This window comes from Microtus ochrogaster, chromosome 2 (assembly GCF_000317375.1).
Source record: "Microtus ochrogaster isolate Prairie Vole_2 chromosome 2, MicOch1.0, whole genome shotgun sequence".
NCBI classification, from domain to species: Eukaryota; Metazoa; Chordata; class Mammalia; order Rodentia; family Cricetidae; genus Microtus; species Microtus ochrogaster.
Window position 1 is genome coordinate 12,733,900 of NC_022010.1, and position 22,248 is coordinate 12,756,147.

The window sequence follows — 22,248 nt, forward strand, 5'->3', positions numbered from 1 at the left end:
AAAAAAAAAAAAAAAAAAAAGAGAGAATTGTCTTCTCTAAGAAGGAAGAAGTCATTCTTGCTACAAATGAAGTGGTGCCATTTGTTCTCAGAGTCAGCAAGTTGTACACTACAGATGGTGAAGAGTTGACTCTTGTGCTTGCTCTGCGGTTTAGTTTCTGTTTATTTCATTACTCAAGTATGACTTGTTTCATAACAAAACAGTCGAGTCATACCTACCTAAAGTGTTGTACTCAGTGTTTTCTGGATGATTTCTAAATATATCCAGAGTAAAACAAAACAAAAAAGTAGAGCTACTGTGAATCGAAGAGTGTGAAAAGTACTGACTTAGGGTGACTGTTGCTGTGATGAGACACCAGGACCAAGAGCAGCTTTGGGAGGACAGGGTTTATTTCACTCACAGTTCCATATAACAGTTCATCATCCAAAGCAATGAGGATAGGAACTCAAGGAGAGCAGGAACTCAGAGGCAAGAGCTGATGCAGAAGCCATGGAAGAGTGTTGCTTACTAGCTTGCTCAGCCTACTTACTTATAGAACCCAGGACTAACAGCTCAGGTGGCCCCACCTACAATAGGCTGGGCCCTCCAACATCAGTCACTAATTAAGACAGTGCCCTTCAGGCTTGTCTACAGCCCAGATTTAAAGGAGGCACTTTCTCAATTAAGGCTCCCTCCTCTCTGACCACTCTAGCTTGTGTCACTTTGACATAAAGCCAGACAGAGTAGGGGCTTTGTAATTGAAGACAGTAAAAGATGTGCCCTGTCTGTGCTGTGTCAATCTTGATGAACTGATTGACAGTGGGAATAATGTTGTCACCTTTAGAATGACCAAACTCCCAGGTGTGTGTACTGATTGGGGTTAGCACTCTAGACTGTGGCCAAAGAACCAAGCAGGTTCCTGGAGCTCAAAGATCTGAAGTGCAGCAGGATAGTCGCCAGGTCAATGGAGTTAAACTCTGTTGGATACTTTGTGAGCCACCATATGGGCTCTGCCTGAGATCCGTTGTCATGGGAGTCTTTCCTGGTGGAAAGTGGCTGTTGCCTTCTCATTTGTTGTGCAGTTAGTGTTTATGAGCCTGGAAGTCCATTTTCATATTGATGTTGCTTAAGGTATGTCTGCTACTACACATTGCAATTCCCAGGACTATTGTGGTCCTTGCCATCTTAAGCTTGCACATTTTACCCAGAAGTGAAGAATTACACTGAAAAGGGCTACCTTTGATGTGTATGTGTGTGGTAGCCAGGGGTGGGGATGGAGGTGCATAAAACACTGGCTTCATAAGAGAAAATTTTGTCCTGTTGTGGATGATTACCCTGGGATTGCTAATGGTTTCTAACCTAATTTCTAGTGATGGATGAAGTAGGAAGTTATGCTCATTCTGTACTCTGATATCAAAGAAGCTTATTTGAACTGTTGTCTCTCTAGCTTTCACATACATCACCCTAAGCAAAAGGCACAGGGGTTATCCTTCACTAGTGACATGGTAACAAATCCACATTTGTACTTTGATGGGGAGGATAAGGAAAGCTGCAGTTTGTTTTATGTCCTTGTAGACAAGAATACAGCAGAGGTCACCAGTACTAGCTGTCTTTTTCAAGGGGTGTCAGTCTTTGTCTTTCATAGTGTGTCATCTGTTTTTTGTTTTGTTTTGTTTTGTTTTTTTTTTGATTGAATGCCTGTGACCAGACCAGAAACCTCCAGAAGCTGAGAGCAGCAATCTCTCAGTTTGTGGACCTGCCTATTGTCTGGGTAAGGAGAGGTGGTCCTTTGGCCAGGGAGGAAGGATGTGTATCCTGCACCTGGCAATAGGTCTTTAAGTAAGCATACTTCCCAGGAAGAAAGTAGTCAAGGGCTGGCGAGGTGACTTTGCAGTACCCCAGCAGTACTTTACAGAAACCGAGCTCAGGCACTTGCTGCCAAGCCTGATGGCCTGATTTGGATCCCTACATCCCATATAAGAGGTCCAGCTCCCCCCACATTACCCTCTGTCTTCCGCATACCTGTCAGAGTATGTGTGCATAGACACATACCCAAGTACATAAATGTAAGTGGTTGAGGCAGTTTTTGATAGCTTATATTGGTATCAAAGCTATGGTATTGGGGTCCAATGAAAAGAACACCAAAGCCAGACAGGTAGGAATAGTCTTCTGGGATGCTCTTGTGTCTTGCCCTAGAACATCATGATGAACTTTGCCCAATGGCTTTTGGGGCTCCCATTACACTGTGTACCAGAGCTGTGAACTGAGGACTTGGACTATTGTTTGACTGCCCCTGGCCACATGGGCTTCTCACAGGATGTTCATCAATGCCTTCAGCATGGCTTCTGATGACAAACAAGATTATCTCACATATCGTGCCTGTAACTGAAGGGAGTGGTTAGAAGTCTCACAGCTGCCCAGCCATTTAGGTGACAGTTCTAGATTTTTGTTTGTTTGTTTTTTTGCTTTCTGTCTGCCTTTGCCTTCTGAGTCCTGGGATTAAAGCCATGTGCTACCACACCTGGCAAAAGTTCTAGATTTTTATTTTATTTATTAGTTTTTTTGAGACAGGGTTTCTCTGTGTAGCTTTGGTGCCTGTCCTGGAACTAGCTCTCGTAGACCAGGCTGATCTCGAACTCACAGAGATCCGCCTGCCTCTGCCTCCTTAGTACTGGGATTAAAGGTGTGCACCACCACTGCCCAGCTAGTTCTAGATTTTTAATTGTTGAGTTCTCATATGCAGTCTCAAGATGGTGCACCCAGATTCCCGAGTCCTGTCTCTGCAAAATGCTGCCGGGGTACTGCACATATTCCACTTTAAACTATTATTCCTCAGTCTGGTCTTGGGAGACAGTGAACACAGGGTGGAACACAAAGTTGTATACCTGCCATATTTGTGCTTCTAAGTCAACACACATTATGTTAGATCGAGGAATAAAATATTTTACATGTTTTTGATAGTCACATGTCAGCCTTTACAGGAAGCTATCTGCTGGATGAGTGGAATGACTAGACACCATATGATTTCCACTTCTGTTCAAGTGACCTGATCAGAACATGTTTATAAATGGCCCCCACCATGAGCTACTGTCATTTCCCAGTGGCTTCATACAGGGCCAGCCATATGAGCAGAGTGACTTATACAGCACTATTAGTAAGCTGGGAGGCCTGGAGGACCTGCCTCTGTCCAACTCTCTCTGTATTCCTTCTCTTTTTGCATCCAGGCAGGGGATACAGAAAAGAATCCTTTGTCACTTCCAAGGGCCTGTTTGAAATACCAAAGGCTACCTGGCTGCAAAGACTCTCTGGCAGTCTCAGAGGCCCTGTTCCTACATGTACCTAGGTTGGGACAGGTACAACATGGAGAGAGCTGGTAAGCTCAAGACTGCCTTGACAGTGTTATTCCCCAAGCAATAAGGTTCATAAAACAGGCCTGATGGAAGATAGTGTGAGACTCATAAGTGGTTTGAGCAAGGAGCCCCCATCAGCATCTCAGTGCTCCACTGTCTGTGTGAGAGTGTTTGGTCTTCTGGACAGAGAATATCTACCATGAAGAGTGGAGGCGCTTCTGTGTTGAGGATGGAGGCATCCCTAAGATCAGCTTACTTTGCTAGGAGCTGCTTAGCCTTTTCTCCTCTATACAGTTTTTGTTGCTTTTCTTTACTGTGTTGTGGTGTTCACAAATAGGTACTCTGTCTTACGCTCTCTGCTTAAGTAGCAATGTATTATGCAGTGTTTAAGTGTACTGAACGTATCAGGTGCCCATAATACATTGATTTAACCATCATTGTTCTTAAAAAGCAAATGTTAAAGCTGGATGGTTGGTGGTGGCGCACACCTTTAATCCCAGCACTCAGGAGGCAGAAGCAGGTGGATCTCTGTGAGTTTGAGGCCAACCTGGTTGATAGAGCTATTTCCAGGACAGGCTCCAAAGCTACACAGAGAAACCTTGTCTTGAAAAACACACACACACACACAGACACACACAACAAAAAACAAGTGTTCAGAACTGTCCAGCTGTTACCCATAAAGACAGATGGGTGACAGGTTTGACAGGTTTGCTTTCCTCATTTGAATTTTAATTTCTTTGTAATTCTTTAGGTAAATAAATATTGTTCCCTAATCATTCTAGTATTCACTAGTCTGTAAGGAATTAAGGATTTTGGAAAGTTTACATTAAAAATCATGTAATTATTGATATTTCAACATTGGCAGAGAAACATGACACCTGAACATACTTTTCAGCCAATAGAATAACTTTATAGTTGCCATCCTCTGTGATGTTTAAGAATTTTTTAAAGGCTTATGGAGAGACTGTGTCCCTACTCTGAAAGGATAGGGTAGATACTTAGCCTTTGTGAGAGAATTCTTTCTTGTGATTTACTATGCCCTGGGATGTCCAGCCTCCCTTACATGTAGACTCTGAGCTATGCAAAGGTTATATTAATGTTTGGTCGTTTGCCTATTTCAAATGGTGACCCTAGTTCCTGGCACTAAGACTAAAGAAAGATGCTGCACTGGGCTGGCAAGATGGCTGAGTTGGTAAAGGTGCTTGCTGCCAAGGCTGGCAACCTGAGTTCCATCCCCAGAACCCAAATGGTGGAAGGAGAGAACAGGTTGTCCTTAGATCTCTATTCATATGCTGTGACAATAAGCAAATGTGGAAAAGTTAAAAGAAAAGGTGCCTTATAAAATGAACTGCAAAACTTTATATTGCCACCACAAAGGGAAGCTCTTAGACCATGCAACAAAGAATGTGTTTAAGAGCCTCAAGGATGTTATCTTGTCTCTGGTGTCATCTCCCATGTTACATTGGAATGCCTCCACTCCTGTGCTTCATACAAGTACTTGGGGAGTTGGGGTTTTTGGTGTTTTTTGTTTTGCTGTGCTTGGTCTTGAACACAGCCTGAGCTGTGCTGGGCAAGTGCTGAACCACTGAGCTACATCCTCAGCTCCTTTGTTTATTCATTTGTTTGTTATTTTTTGGAGATAGTCTGAGTTGTCCAGACCAGCCTGGAACACTCTGTAGCCCAGGAAATCTTCAAATTTCTAATTCTCCTGCCACGCCCTCCCAAGATTACAGCCTGTGCTATTGGGCCAGGCATTTTATTGTTGTTTTATTTTGTTAAAGGGTTCTTAAACTATATGGGTATTTTGCCTGAATATATGGCTGTACACCATATGTATTCCTCTTACCTATGGTGGCCAGAAGAAGTCATGGGATCCTCAGACCTTAAGTTATAGGTAGTTGTGAGCCACCATGTGGGTGCTGGTAACTGAACTTGGGTCTTCTGGAAGAGCAGCCAGTTCTCTTAACTGAACCATCTCTCCAACCTCTGGATCTTTACATTTAATTTTGAACTAGAATTTTGTACCTGAGTAGTTGTTTTTGCATTAGAGCAAGAGCTGTTTTCCAAGTAGGAAACAATTTTAATTGATTGACTCAGCACTAATTACCTTAACTTCTCCATTATATGTGTGCAAATTGCAAAGTTTAAATCATGACACTGTACTCGGGGTGTCCTGGTGACCACAGAACCTGTTATTTTGTTTCTTCCATCCTGAAGTATTTTTACATGGAATAGAAGTGTCTGGTCACAATCTCAACATCTTGAGACACTTTAGTCTTTTTAAGGTTCATGTAATTAGCAGTCTCCTTAAAAACAGGTTCCCTATATATGAATTAATGCTAAAGTCTTTCAACAGTATGCTCTGGAGTTGACCTGTGTCAGCTCTGTATAAACTTAAGAGAATGCCCACAGAATTTCTCTAGAAACATATATAATCACTGTAGCATGAGTAATAATAACCCAGTGACAGAAATTGGGGTTCAACCTGAAGGTCAGAAAGGCAAAACAGCCAGCCACTGGCTCTTAACTCTACCTCAGTCTGAAATGGCGATCCTGCCTCTAGCAATCTAAGGATGAGACTGTGTGTGAGAGTTGTCTCCTCCCGCTTTATATTCCTCTCTAGGGCTGGGATTAAAGATGTACACCACTACCGAATGGTTTCTATGGCAAACTAGTGTGGCAACTGGACTAAAGGTGTGTGTCACCACTGCCTGGTCTGTAAGGCTAATCAGTGCAACTGTTTTACTCTCTGAACTTCAGGCAAGCTTTCTTTATTAAAATAGAAATGAAATATCACTACAAACCACAATACTGGATTTGCCTTGTTTGCAGGGTTCCATTTCTTGGTTATCTTAGTATTTAGACAAGAACACCAAAATCTTTCTGCCAAGGACTGAGAGGAACACTCACGGTCACAAGCAATATGAAGTTTATATGTGGGCCCAGGAGAGCAAGGCGGTGCCTGAGTTGGCCCAGCATGGGGGCAGGTTGAGCAAGCCCTCTGTGCACTTGCCTCACCAGGGGTGGAAAATTCAAAACAAGCTTACATGGGCTTATTCTGATGACTTGTTATTGGATGCCTTTTTCTCCAAGGCCAGTAGCTCTCTACAATGAGAAGAAGGCCTTGCCTGGCCAGGTATTGTCCCTCCTCTGAGCTCTGTATACCCACACATGCCATTGAAACTCAAGAAGAGCAGAAGTGTCAAATCACAAGAAGAGAAAGCCTCACCTCAGGGCAGAGCTGCATCACCTGGGATCCTGCAGTTCATATTGGGTACTGGGTAACTCTTTGCTGTGGGGCTTCCTGGCTGTAGGTAGCTCCCTCTTATCAGCTGTAGTGACCCAAATGGCTACAGATGTCTCTGAGAGCTGCAGCTCTTCCACAGTTCTTGGTGAAGCCCTTTAGTGCACCAGAGATCACATTCTTCATGTTCTTTAATCCTGATCATTTCCAGCTGCTGTACATCCACAAAGAAACAATGGCTGTGCAAACTGTCTAGGCAGAATAGTAGTAGCTCACTCCAGTAGAGACTGGCAGGGATAAGACTACATAAGCAAGTCAGCTGTTAGCAGGTACCTCTGCCTTCCACCATGTCGCACATTCTTACATGCTGTCCTATCTACTCCCCACTGTCCTAGTACTATACATCATCTAAGTCATGGTCTGAACGAGGAAGGAGTCAGCAGCCATGGCCTGATATTTATAAAGAGCAAGCCCGAGCCCCTTCTCCAGCTAGCCAGCAAACCACAACCTGTGTCATCGAGAGAAGTCACCTTGCACTGTACTGGAAGACAGTGTATTGTCATGTAAGACAGCCTGTCAGAAAAGCAAATTATTAGGATTTCTAAGATGCATTGTACAGAATTATGTTGAATCTAAAGCCTGGATGTTTAAAATACTTAGTGGAAAACAACAGCAGCACATTTTCACAGAGTTCTGTACCAGCTCACAAGCAGGCTCTAAGTTCCTAACCCAGTACAGAGTCTGCTTTTCTGCATCTATAGGGCAAACACCTCTTGTTCTAAAGTGCTGTCTTCCCGTGAGTGGCCACATCCTCAAAACCAAGCTGTTAGACTGTTAACACTAAGGAAAAAGTCTATATATGAGCCAGTCTCAACTTGAGCTGTGCAGTAGGGCAAGGGGGAGGGTGCTTTGGAAGAAATACTAATAGTGTATTATCACTGCAGTGAGTGCTGGCTATGTGTTTGTGCTGGTGGACATTTCCATGGGGGCAAAACAGTACAATATGTCAGGAATGTGGACTTGGGAGTCAGTGGTTCAGAATGAATCCCAGCCCTGCTACCTAACAACTGCAGCTTTTTACTTGCTGAGATACAGATTGGGTAAGAGTGTTCAGCGAGCTGAAGATAGCACCTGACCTTGTAAGCCTTTGTTACAACTTCCTCCCAGAGCTAAGAGACCTGGGCCACTGTGCCTCTCCTCTCCTGTGCCCTGCTTTATCCTGGCCAGTCTGAATTCTGAACTGGGAACTGTACCTCTATTGTATAGCCCTCCCCTCTTGGTTTCTACCTTGACCTCAACTTATATGTACAATTTTTTAAATTATGCTTTGTATAGGAGTGTTTTGCCTCCATTTGTGTCTGTGAACCATGTGTGTGCCTGGTGTCACAGGAACCAGAAGAAGGTGTCTGATCCCCTAGGACTGGGGTTATATTCCTTAGCTGCCATGTGAATGCTAGGAGTTGAATCCCTAGTCCTCTGCAAGAGCAGCCAATACTCTTACTTGCTAAGCTGTCTCTCCAGCCTTTGAGCAGTTCTTAATACGGTAGTGTAAATCTGGCAGTCGCCTGTCTAGCCCACCTTGTTTCCACACCTCTCCAAGTCAAATAGTTTGTAGTCACGCTATTGTAAAGCTTCATTCATGTTTCCTTCCCCAGAGTCGCTTCCTCCTTCCTAGGTCTGCCCATCCTCCAGGCCTCAGCTCAGCCCCAGCCTTTCCAGAAGGGAAGCTTTGTCCTTCCGGGCAGCAGTTAAGTGGTGCCACCTGGTATCATACAAAGTGCCAGGAATGCTGTGACAATTGAGGCCCCACCCCCTACCCTCCAGGGATCTTCTCTGCCTGGAGAAGGTGACAGGTGCACTAAAGGGCACCTCCCTGGGCTCCTTTTCTCGCCTCCTGCGCTTAGTACTTCCACCTCAGGAGGTTATAATTACAGATTGTTATCTTCCCTCACCAAGTGATTGTAGGCATGGAATGAAGTTAACATTGGGTGCTTTAGGAGCATACCGGCTTGATTGCTAAGTACACAATCAAAAGGACTGATCCAGCTAGTGCTATAGGCTTTGTAAAAGTCAAGATAAATTTAAGCAAGGTGTGGTAGCACACACCTGTGATCTCAGTACCCAGAAAGCCAAGGCAGGAGGATGGTAGGTTTGAGGTCAGCCTGGGTTATGTGCCAAGTTTAAGGATAGTCTAGGCAGTAGAATAGAACACTGTGGGAATAATTTTTAAACAGATTCAATGATGATGTTAAGCTCCTAGCTATCAGGGTGACTTCTGAGACTCAAGAAGTCCTTGGACCCTTGTCCAAGTTTCATTGAAAGTTTCATAGGTGGAACTGTCTGTACCCTGTCTATAGAGATTCTTCCCTTGTTGGCTCAGGGTGATCCTGATGCCTGGCCAGCTTGAGAAGCTCACAGGTGATATTTCTGCAAAGCCATGAGTAAGTTAGTTTTCTGCTAGTACTGCTCACCCTGATGGATTACTCCAAAGAGTAGTTACCCTGAGTGCTGCCTGAAGAGAGAAGAGGATACAGAAGTAACCGAAGGGCCTAGGCAGGGTCACTGTCCTACATGCCCTTGGCCTCTGCTGTCCCAGCCGCCATTTGTATCTAGAATATTCTCTGTGGAATTGTAAGTGCTGGGTTGATTCCTCTGGAGTCTGAGGCTCCTACCTCCTAGGGTAAAATCTGCTTCAAGTACTAGTTCCACAAAGCCCAGACTCCAGCAGGTACCCTGTGATGGAGAGCTTGATCATTGACCTCTTCTGGCCTACAGCCCATTTAGAGATACATCAGCCTCCTGCATTCCAGACCTGTTTTCTTGAGGAGACTCATCCCTTATCTGAGCATGGGTGCCTGGTGTGGTTTTAAATAGCAACTCTGAAAGTGTGAGCTAATTGGAGTAAGAGGGACATGGGAATAAGTCCATCGTGCAGGCCTCCAGTGACCACAGGCTTCCCAGACAGGCTGTGTATCATGTTTCCATGCCTAATTGCCAGCTTCTGATCACATCTTTACAGCCCTAACATCAGGCTGTGCACTCTTTCTGAAGGAAATGGATGTCAGTGGCTGGAGAATTGTTGATGGGCTTATGTTTTATGATGGATAATGTCATCAAGATACAGGAAGGTAATCTGTGTGGATAGAGGATGCACTCAGGGGCTCTTGTCATTCTCTGTCTGTCTTGGGGGCATGATATAATAATAATAAATTGTTGCTGTTGTAAAACTTGCCTCCAATGTACTCTGGTGTACTTGGGCAAAGTAATGACAGCTCTAGTCATCCAGGATCCCCTGACATGATGTTAGGAAACACACCGCCTCCTCCTTAGTAGTGTTCATTGGTTGCCTTTTTCAGGAGAGAGCATGAGATCATTTCTTTTTTTTTTAATTTATTTATTTATTGAGGATTTCTGCCTCCTCCCTGCCACCGCCTCCCATTTCCCTCCCCCTCCCCCGATCAAGTCCCTCTCCCTCATCAGCTTGAAGAGCCATCAGGGTTCCCTGACCTGTGGGAAGTCCAAGGACCGCCCACCTCCATCCAGGTTTAGTAAGTTGAGCATCCAAACTGCCCAGTCCCCCCCAAAGCCAGCACGTGCAGTAGGATCAAAAACCGTGAGTGAGGTAAGCCAGACCCAAAAAAAGGAACATGGGATGTACTCACTCATATTTGGTTTCTAGCCATAATTAAAGGACAGTGAGCTTATAATTCGCAATCCTAGAGAAGCTAAATAAGAAGCTGAACCCAAAGAAAAACATATAGGCATCCTCCTGAATATTAACATTCATCAGGCGATGAAAGGAGACAGAGACAGAGACCCAAATTGGAGTACCGGACAGAAATCTCAAGGTCCAAATCAGGAGCAGAAGGAGGGGGAGCACGAGCAAGGAACTCAGGACCGCGAGGGGTACACCCACACTCTGAGACAATGGGGATGTTCTTTCGGGAATTCACCAAGGCCAGCTGGCCTGAGTCTGAAAAAGCATGGGATAAAACCGGACTTGCTGAACATAACGGGCATGAGATCATTTCTACTGACTATAAAGTGATCTTTGGGTAGTACTAAAATGAAATTTAAAAAGTTCATTTACTTTGATTTTATGTATACGGGTGTTTTCATTGCAGTAATGTCTGTGTACCACAAGTGGGCAGTGTCCGTGTAGGCCAGCTGAAGGTGTTGGGTCCCCAGTCATTAGAATTACAGTTTTGAGTCACCATGTGAGTATTAGGAATTGAATAAGGATACTTTGAAAGAGCAGCCAATGCTCTTAACTTCCAAGCCATCTCTCCAGCCTAAAATTTTTAAGAAGTGAAAAATCACTCATAACCCACCATCTAGAAAGTAATGTTTTAATAACTCTTATGTATATCCTTGGACATTTTGTCATGACTTATGCAAAATGTGAAATTGCTGATATAGCTTACAACATGAGCTTTTCAGCTTAACCCATCACAAGCACATGCTGTTAACTTTTCATCTTCACACAGTGCTGTTTTGTGCTCCCTGAGTCCTCCCTGCCAAGCACTTAGAATCCTTTGTGTGGTAGTCATTGTGCAAAAGTTAAGTGTTTGTTTGGTTTCTTTCTCCTGTTGGCTTTTAGAAACATCTGTTAAAGAAAATGGCTTCTGTGTGGTTAGGGAGTAGAGTACCCATAAGACATTTCTACATAAAGTTTTCAGTTTTGGTTGACACCAGAGTCAGTTTGGGTTTTTTTGCTCTGATACAATACACCAGCCATTCTGCTTTTTTTTTTTTAATTTACTTTTTATTTATCCTTTGTGTTCTTCATATCATGTGTCTCAGTCCCATTCATTTATGCCCTTGCAACCTCCCTTCCAAAAATAAAATAAAATTTAAGAAGACAAAAGAAAAAACTCTCATTGTGGAAGCTATAGTGTGACATACTGAGTCACACAGTAAACCTTTTATCCATATTCTTTACGTGTAAGTGTTCATTGTAGAGGGTCATTGGCCTGGTTCGAAGCCTCTGGTTTCTGCTACACTTTTGATACTGAGCCCTCTGTGGGACTCCTCTTGGAAATCCTGTTGTTGCCCTGTGTTGTGAAGATATGCAGCTTTGGGTCTACAGGACCTGCCCCTTCACATGCTCCAGCAGATCATAAATGGGATAGATGTTGGGGTAGGCCAACTCATAACCCTGGTTCTGGGCCTGGGTAGTTGCAGGCTTGGTCAGTCCACCAGCCCCCCCTTCACCACAACCATTATGTTTAACCTTGTAGCTGAAAGTCTTTTGGCCCCACACAGGCAGCACGATGACTCTTTGGGTAACAGAGGACTGCAGTTCAAACTCAGGACTCCTGTGCTGAGCTCTAGCCACATTTGTTTCTATTTGGTTTAAAACAAAAAAAAAAGCATGGGCTGGAGAGATGCTCAGCAGTTTAGATGGAGCCCTTATTGCTTTTGCAGATGACCCAGGTTTGATTCCCAGAACTTCAAGATAACTCACAACCATTCAAAAATCCAGTTCCAGGGCATCCAAAGCTGACTTCTGAGGACACCAGGCACATGCATGGTACACATATATACATGAGGTAAAACATTCATACATGTGAAAAAAATTTTAAAAAGCTATCTCAATTCTTTTGTTTAGGTTAATTCCACATGTATGAGTGCTTTGCCTGTATTTATGGCATTGTATCATGTATCTGCCTGGTGCCAGAGGCAGTCAGAAGAGGGCATTGTATTCCATGGAACTGGAATTATAGGCAGTTACGAGCTGCCATGTGGGTGTCAGGAACTGAACCCTGGTCCTCTACAAGACAAACAAGTGCTTTTAACTCCTGAGCCATCTCTCTAGGCCAAAACACCCTGATTCTTTAAGATTACCTTCTGTCTCCTTAAAAAATTAATTGCACTTCTAATTTTAATATTTAGTGCTATAGTTTTGTTCTTCTTTAACAAGATATTTCTGGAGTCTTATCAAATGCTTGCCTTTCTGGGAGCTGATACAGCTAGCTTTTTTTCTTGCAACCCTAGCTCTTTGGGGGGTTTTCAGATGACTCGCTCACTGAATTTCCTAAATGCCTCTGCAAGCAGGAACAGAATGTTACAGCTTATAGCGGTTCATTTATTTTGGTTACTGTGAATTCAGAATTGTGTCTGTTGTCTTCATACATGATAAAGGTGCACTTTTAAGATTGTGGTATGTATGTGTGCATTGTGCCATGTGTGCACACATAACATGGCATATGCATGTGAAGGTCTGTAGAAGGAGCTGTGGGCTGCGTTCCTGTCGCCCTGCTCCCGGCCACCTGGCTAGCTTATGCCCCAAAATAACAATACACAAATTGTATTTATTTAAACACTGCCTGGCCCATTATATCTAGCCTCTTTTTGGCTAACTCTCATATCTTGCTTAACCCATATTTAGTAATCTGTGTAGCACCATGAGGTGGTGTCTTACCAGGAATATTCTTAACCTGTATCCATCTTGGAGAGGAGAGCTATGGCGACTGCCTGGAGAGGAGAGGCATGGCATCTGAGCGCACTTCCCCTTCTTCCCAGCATTTTGTTCTGTCTACTCCACCCATCTAAGGGCTGGCCTATCAAATGGGCCAAGGTAGTTTCTTTATTAACCAATGAAATCACCAGATTGACATATGACCTTACCACATCAAAGGTCAGCAGACTGTAGGGTCAGTTCTCTCTTTCCACCTATGGGTCCCAGGCATCAAACTCAGGTTGTCAGACTTGGCAGTAAGCACTTTTAACTGCTGAGCCATTTCAACAGCCTCCCTCCAGGGTGCATATTAAAGCAGGTCCAGGGAAGGGCCACTACTTAGCCTCAGGCCATTTTTAGCCATTGAGAGAACTATAGATTAGTTCAGAGGAAGATGTAAAGTTTTACTGTCTCTGGACTCTACCTGTTCATTTTATTGGCTTCCCTGGATGACCTCTCTCCAGTGGAGATGGAGCGGGAAGGCAACTAAAGAAGTGCTTTTACAGATGACCCAGGTACTTTATGTTGTCTTCTTTGGAAGCAACTAGAATTTGCTAGCTCGTTCTCAGGAAATATCTAGTATGAACAAATAAACAGCTTAGAGGTAAATATGTAGAGCTATGAATCCATATTTACATAGCAGTAGGTCACTGATACTGAGCACTTACTTGTTGGAGCGGGCTCCTATAAGGAATTTATATACTGCTCTGGTGACTGCCATCAGGAAAAATATTGGCCAGGGAGGAAGATATGCTACATATTTCAAGGTGGATGTGTGGGCTCAGAGGACACCAGGGGGAAAAGCCTCCAACTACTTGGCCAGCAACCTGTCTCTCCACATGAAAAAACTCAGGTTCAGAGAAGATCTGCAGAGCACAGTGGAACCAAAAAGGACAAGTTTGTCTACCTTCCTCCCTGGCCAATATTTTTCCAACAAGCTTAGCTAGGGTTCCTGGATCCTCGAGGCCAAAGAAAAGTCAGAAGAAACAGAAGACAGGATAGAATTGGGAGGTCTGTCTGGTCATGTCGAAAAAGCCAAACAGCCCGAGTTTATTTCAGAACTTGCTTATATACAAAAGCAGAACAAAGCATAGGACAGATGGCCAGTCAGTATCTAACCACAAGACCATTCCTGTCCTTGAGTGAGCAGCCTCCTCTCCAACATGTGCTTGCTGCCCAGAAGCAGCCTCACTTTCTATCTTGATGTTCCTGAGGTTTTTCATTAGCAGTATATGCTCTACCAGATAGAGTGTTCTTTTCTCACAGGCTAAATCAGAAGTCTCTCATAGCCCTCAAGGTTATAGGAAAAAGCAGAGCAGACAAGCTTGAACTCAAATGACTTCTTTAAGTCAGAAATGACTCCAGATGGAAACTGAGTCACACGTGGGCTCCCACAATTCCCCTCTTTTTATTATATTTTAAGGACCTCTCAGAGTCCCTCAGAAGACTGTGTCTGCCTTGGGGATTCCTTACTGAACCCTCGTCTTATCTGTCATAGGAAAATGGACCTTAGAGATCCATCTCCTAGCTTAGGTCGAAAAGAGGCAAAGCAAACTCACCCATCTCTAACTGCAAGTCTCTGGTGTCAAGTTTTTAGGGAAGTGTGCGGAGTTTTACTCCACGAAGCTCCGAGCCCACTTTCCACAGTGAGTTCATAATAAGCTTAAAAACTATAGGTAAACAAATTATGCCCAAAAGAACACAAGCTCCAACAACTGCAGTACTGCTAAGAAGTGAAGTAAATGCTGACATGGTGGAACAGTCTTTTTAAATTGTTCCAAAATATCTTCAACTGCTTTTGATGCATCAAATCCATTTTTGCATTTTTTAATTCCAAAATTCTCTTGATGTAATTTAGCCAACTCTAAGGACTCATTAGAATCATGCCAAATTCCCTTAAGATGTGCTTTAACTCTTTCCCAACTAATAACACTTTTATTATACACAAAAGATGTAACACAAGTCCACTCATAGTTAACATGACATTTCAGCTGGACTCTGGTTTTTAAGCTTTGGAGTTCATCCCCTAAGGATTGTACCACATAATACAAGGCATTCAATTTCTGTCCCATTTTTACATCTATGTCTTCTTGTGTCTCCAGTGTCCTAGAAACATTCTTAGATGATTAACAAATCCTGCATTTGAATAGACTGGGACAAAGCCACTGAAGCCACTGCAGTAGTCAGCATAACAACAGGAGCAGAAATTCCTGCTGCAACTAATCCAGCAGCACGTTTCTGTCTACTTAAAGCTTTCTTAATTTCTTCAATTATTTGTACTGGCACATTGCAAAAGAAGGTTATTTTAACACCAGTTCACAGGTATGAACATCCACTTGAGAAATACAGTTAGTCAAAATACAATCAGGGCATGATACATTGACACAATACCATTCATAAAGATTTTTATCTCCCACCAAAAGAACATAAGGCATTTTGACACAAGCCAAAACAGTTTTAGGAGGCAAACAGGTTTTGAAGAACTGGATTGTCCTGCCACTTTTCCCATGGCAGCAGCAAGTTTCTAAAGTCTGTGGAAATTTTGTACTGGAATACCAAATTCCAGCTGGCAGTTGTTGGTCCCAAGATTCTGCTGTAGTCAAATGATCTTCTTGATTTCCAGACCAGTCAAGAATGTACTGTGATATCACTGTGATGTTGTACTTGAATAATGCCAATACTTCATCTCCACTACAAAGTTCTATTAGGCCCTCTCGGTTCCTTCGTGTATGGAGGAAATCTTTGAAGGGGTGAAGTATCATTTACCCAATGACCTTGAGGAAGCAATCACTTTGTAAAATAAGTACATTGTTTATTATGTCCCGTAATTCATTTTGGAAATACTCCAAGACATACTTCCAAAGCAATATTCTTTGCAAAACATACAGGAATTCCTTTACCATACCCAACATAAGAAAATTTTCGAGCAATTGGGAACTCTTGTGTGGCAGGTCGATCCAGATATATATCGTTGACTGTGACTACAATCTTGTTTTACTCCCAAACAGCAGGATGTAAAATGGGTGGATCAGGAACATACGCCTAATTGGTCTCACTCTGGCTTTTCTGGATTATCATCAGCAACATCAGGATCAGCATCTTTCTGTTCCTCACACTGTATAATTGAGCTTCAATTTCATCCTATGAAAAAACACAAATATGCCTTCTCCCTATACCAAAACAGTGTCGGGACTCCTTTATAAACCAGTAAATGGATCTTTCCATACACCTGAGCAAATTATGTGGTGGTGCTTTCATGTCAAAATCTATTCATGGAAGATTGCTCATAGACATCCCATGTACATTTTTAAAATAAAATACATATATGATGACTGTGGGTATAACCCCAACTGCCCATTTTTTATTATATATATTTTTTAAAGATTTATTTATTTATTATGTATGCAGTGTTCTGCCTATCTGTATGCTTGCTGGCCAGAAGAGGGCACCAGATCTCACTACAGATGGCTGTGAGCCACCATGTGGTTGCTGGGAATTGAACTCAGGATCTCTGGAAGAGCAGTCAGTGCTCTTAACCTCTGAGCCATCTCTCCAGCCCTTTATTATATTTTTAATTGAGTCTTAAGACTCCCATGTGCTCTTTCAAAATTCCTTGCCCCTGCATAGTACATCTTCTCAAATCCTTGAGATGAGTTTGTTCCAGAGGCTGATATTAGGATTTTAGCATTGTTAGTTTAATGGCATCTAGATAGAATTATCATTTATTCAAGGTATCAATGACCACATTCCCTGTGATGACTGACAGAGATATTCCCTTTTTATCTAATATTCCAGGCAGGGGAACAGGGACAACATATTCATTTCTGTAATTACTTCCTACTGACCTTAGGACGTTTTCTCAGGGCCCTGAAAGGCTAGAATGTTAATCAAAGGCAATGAGGGAACTTAGAAGAATCTGGTTCATTGACAAGCTGAAAAAACAGCATTTACATAGTATGGACTGGTCCATATCAGGATTCAGCAAGTTCATCACTTATAGTCATTGGAGCAGGTTGTTATGGATGTTTGTCAGCCAAGTGGAAACCTGGTGAAACAGATACAAACTGGGGACAGAAGTTTATGAACTCCTATGAAATATACTCATATTCTCAATAATTAAGGAAGTGGGAGAGTCCCAAGACCAGAACAAAATGTGCCAGTAGTCCTTAAGTCCCAACATTGAGATGCTGTGTAGTGCCCATAAGGACAGGTTCTTTGAAAAAGTAGGGGAGACAGTGGTCCGTCCATCCTTCATGGAGAGAGAACCCACAGCAGATGAAGTAACTAATTGATGAGTAGACTCAAGAATAGCTTGCTATAACCAATCTTCAGTTGTAGTGATGAGGCCAGCAGGCCTGCTTTTTGTCCCACATGGCTAGCTTAACACCCGAAATAACAACACACAAATTGTATTCATTCAAGCACTGCCTGGCCCATTAGTTCTAGCCTCTTATTGGCCAATTCTCACATCTTGATTAACCCATTTCTAATAATCTGTGTAGCACCACGAGGTGGTGTCTTACCGGGAAAGATTCAGCATGTCTGACCTGGTGGCTGGCTCCATCGCATCTGACCAACTATGATTTCTTTCTCCTAGCATTCTGTTCTGTCTACTCCACCTATCTAAATCCTGCCCTATCAAAAAGCCAAGGCAGCTTCTTTATTAACCAATGAGAGTAACCCATAGACAGATGACCCTTCTCCATCATTCAGTCACATTAGGCACTGTTCTCATATTCTGAAATTGTTACCTCCATGGCTTTGTGAATTACACTGCTTTGGATAGCCCAGAGCCTGTGTTTAAATGAGACCCTCCCCCAGAGATACTCATTTCTCTTCATCTGCTAAATGTAGCTGCTTTAAAATATCTTCTCAGGCTGTCAAGACTTTATGGGATGAGGTCATGTTCAGATCAATGCCGCTGCAGTGCTTTTTGATTAATGTGAGGTAATGGGCACAGGCTTCTCCTTAGCTCTGTGGTGGAGCAGGATAAAATTATCTGACATGCATACATAATGCATGAGTTCTTGGGGAAGGGGAAAAGAGGGTAGAAGGTGGGGATGCTCAGAAGAGAACAGGGTGTGCAAAGGCCCTGTATTGCAGGATGTTGCAGATAATAGAGGGGCAAAGGATACTGGGATGATGAGCACAAGAATATACTGGGGACCTGCGAGGACAAGGCTGGGAGATGCAGCTTGACCAGAGCATCAGATGCTTGCCGGGAAAATGTAGACCAGATGAGTGTGTATACAGAGGGGCGCTGTAAAAGGATATATTTTGGAAAGGGGAATATCTGGACCTGGCTGTGCATCTCCCCTCATAGACATACCCAAATGGTGTCTGGCAGCTCATGACTGAGCAGAACATTACTTTTGACCCAGGACACTTTGTGCTGAGTCAGTCCTGAGAGGCTCTGTCAGCCTGGCTCTGGGACAGGGGGTGAGTGTGAATCTGGCCCTTGGCCATTCCTGCTGATATCCAGGGCATGGGGACATACATACTGAGGGTGGGATTCCTTTTAGTTTTTCTGAAGCAGTCTTGATTTGCAAAGGTGCTGGTAAGGTCTAAAAGCCTGGGCCTTTACCCACCTTCTTGTCTTAAAAACAGGGCTGATTTGTGATTATCTGGAAAATGAACAAAAAGCCCAGAGGGTGGAAAGCTATTTCTGCTTAGAACAGGAATGGCACCTTGCAGAACTGTCCTCTTTTGCTGAGTTGCATCAGGTTTGCTTTATTTGTCAGAGGTTAAATGTGTATACTATGGGAAGCATTTGCTTTCTTGTGTGAAGTTACATCTGCCCAGCCTTGAATATTACTGCTGCAGACCCTAAGGCTGAGGGGAACGGCCTGGTTTAGGCACATTTCTTGATTTACCTGTTTCAGTGAGAGCATCCCTCTGTTCTGCAAAGAGGACTGCCAGAGCAGACGATAGAGTGCTGGTGCAGAAGTGCTTCGTGAGGAAGATCTTAATGCCCCGGAGCTAGGAGGCAGCCAGCACCTGGGAGTCAGGATGGGAATTGGGCTTGGCTATTGACAGGCCATTTGTCTTAATAATGGCAAGAATGGTTGCAGGCAGGGCCCTTAACCTCCAAGGCCTTCATTAGTGTTGAGTTACTCCCAGTTCCCTGGGAGCTATTGCAGCTGGGCCTCTATAGCCCTCTTCAGAAGAGTGACTTCCCTGATGGGTCTGCTGCATGCAGAGAGTATGATGTGAACTGATGATGTTCTGTGGTACCAGGGAAGTAACTCAGCAAGAATGTCAGAGTGCCTCACCCTTCCAGTCAGTCAAGCAAGTCCTATTAAAGGACACCTGTTCCCACTGCTCGAGCTGTCTGCAGAGAAAGACTACAGGTCTGTGTGTGTCCGCTGTGGTGGGGCCACAGGCCCTGGTAATGAGAGTGACTTAGAACCTTACCTGCACCTGGGGGCAGAGTTTCCAACAGAAGGGAACTGGTGTCTAGTTTCTAGCCTGCAAGGAGCTGTGAAATTGCTGGTGTCTCTCAGCAAGGCACAGAAACAGCTGAATCACCCTGGGGCAAAGACCACAGTTCAGAGCCATGAGCAGGATGGTGCCCTTACCACACAGAACTGAAGTATTGGCAGGATGCCTGGTAGCCATCTGCAGAAAACCTACAGTTGACTCCATCCATCACACCAATTCCAGACCCGACAGTGTACCCTTTTACATATGTATGGCTCTTCAAGTTGCTTGGGGACCAGCTCCAAGCCCTACATACCATCTATAATGATGGTATGATATCAGTAGCTCAGGAGAAAAATAGCATCATTGACTTAGCCTGTGCAGCTCTTTCCCCCATGGATTCTGTAGTACCACCATCCTTCCCAAATGGTGAGAAAGTCACTTAGCCATCTCAACACGATTCAGTCCCACATGCACATGCCTTGTCCTGTAGACTTGCATAAGCAGATCTCCTCTTTGGAACCAATTAGGGCATCCCAGAGGAGGGACATAAGGGGACCTAGACAGTCATGACTACCACAGGGCTGAAAGTCCTTGTCCTAATGTCAGAGTACATTCATATGTTCAGGACCCAGCAAGCTTCCCCAGGTGGTTTGTCCTAGGATAATAGCTGCAGTAGCAAGATCACAGTGAATTCCTGAGTCCAGAGTTAGGTTCAAGCACTGATTCCCTAAGGCAATACAAATAGGACAGTTTATACTTAAATGGATTTCAAATAAACGTAATGTACCACCCAGGGATTGGGGCAAGGTGGTCACTGAGGGGCCCAGTGTAGATTATAAAAGCAAGTATCTGAATGCCTGTGTTATTCTCTCAGAGCTACATGAGATGTCTTAGGTTTAGGCTATTAAAGTACATAGTTTCTCTGGACATACATGCCTGTGAGTTACAGACCTGAGGAGGAAGCCCCTGCCAACATGGGCCTTGGTACTTGTAGGTGACCATTGGTGTTTACCATGGCCTCCTGGGTGCAGGCACTGGACTGGACTTAGGTTGAGGCAGGGACAAGCCTACAGGATGTTCAAGGATAAAGGCAAGAGACATGCCCATAAACCCACTCTGACAGTTCCCTAGGACAGTGGCCAGGGATATGAGACACGTAGCCTCATCTGAGTTGGGCTTGGAAAACAGCAGAGCTTAGGCTGAGACCTTGGGGGTCCTGGGAAGGCAGAGAGAGGAGGGTGCGGAAGGCTGTTCTGCCATTGGAGGGCACTGATAAGCTCTGAAGGGAGCTGCACTGCTGGCAGTGCACTGGATCTCCAGAGAGAGCCAAAGAAAGTGGCAGCAACAGACTCAGACTGGGCAGAGTAGTGGCACCCTAAAACACCCCACTTCCCCAGCTACTGTGTGGAGTGCAAGGGACATGGAGGGGGACAGAGGCAATCCACCTCTGTAGACCAAGTGAGAGGAAGATGGAACAGGCCAGTCAGGGCAATAGGGATGTCTGGCTCCAAGTTTTCTGTAGGGCATTATTTCTTCCTAGTTAAGGACTCTTTTGGGGGTACTTTTTGTCAGTCACACAGACAAGACAATAGAAAGGTGGGACCTGAATTTGAGTAAACCCTGCTCCATACCTACTGACTCTTCAGTCTACCTTCCAAACCTCTTCCTCTCCAGGAATGGAAGCAGCCTGGAGTTGTGTACTGGGTGCCATTTGTGCTCTTAGCTGGTTCCCATAGAGAAGGGCCTGTACCTCAACAATCAGAAGAGGGCTCTGGATCCCAGGACCTCACCTGCTCCCCACATCTTTCCATGACATGTACCTGGAGCCCCACCTTCTCTCAGCTCTCATGCTGGGGACAGTGACCAGAGTTTTGTGTTTCCTACAGGTCACCTGGATGTCAGCATGGCAGCCACAAACCTGGAGAACCAGCTGCATAGTGCACAGAAGAACCTTCTCTTCCTCCAGCGGGAGCACGCCAGCACACTCAAGGGGCTGCATGCTGAGATCCGGCGGCTGCAACAGCACTGCACAGGTGAGGACAGGCTGATGGCTACAGAAGCAGAGCCACTCCCCATGCTCATATGTGCACACATGTCATCCTTTGTTGCCCACACCCCTGCAAGTCTTAACCACAACACAATATCATTGAGGCACTAAGCACTCAGCTGCTAGCCTTGTCCTAGAACAGCAGGTGCCTACGGCACTTGGCCACAGCATAGTCTATAGCACACGGGGCAGCTGCTCACTCACTTTGTGCTGTTGGGGTGTATTCGGGGAAGATGAGGAAGGGAACTCTTGAGAGACAAGTCCTTTTGCAGCCCTGATAGTGCTTCTTACATTGATTCTTGGAGCTGCCAGCCCTGCTTCTACAGGGCAGAACTCACTCACTGGGATCTGATGCTGTTTTCAGAACTGATGTGAAATACACCATGATAATCTGTGTGTCATGTTTCCTTTCTAGATCTAACATATGAGTTGACCCTCAAAAGTTTTGAACTGACAGGTAAGAGCTCCTTCCACATGTGGGTGCATCTTGTTTTCTTTGTAATGTATTCCACTGGTCATATGCGTAGGGTCCCTTTGCAGTGAGAGTGGTTTCCCTGAGCTGAGACACGTGTGGGCTGGAGTGATGAGTGCCTGTTTTTGCTTCCCATAGATACATACATCTATTATATACTTTTAAGAATTTTCTTTTCGGCCGGGCAGTGGTGGCACACGCCTTTAATCCCAGCACTCGGGAGGCAGAGGCAGGCGGATCTCTGGGAGTTCGAGGCCAGCCTGGTCTACAAGA

At 44.3% G+C, this 22,248-nt stretch overlaps 1 protein-coding gene across 1 annotated transcript in view; it reads left to right on the forward strand.

Annotated features, from left to right (window-relative positions):
- The window catches only part of Ccdc92 (coiled-coil domain containing 92), a 28,998-nt gene that overhangs the window by 2,205 nt on the left and 4,545 nt on the right, over window positions 1–22,248 (forward strand). The window contains exons 2-3 of the mRNA XM_005344366.2: window positions 21,343–21,489; window positions 21,919–21,960. Of these exons, the coding sequence (XP_005344423.1) occupies window positions 21,360–21,489; window positions 21,919–21,960 (172 nt within the window). The 5' untranslated portion in view covers window positions 21,343–21,359. The remainder of the gene's footprint in view (window positions 1–21,342; window positions 21,490–21,918; window positions 21,961–22,248) is intronic.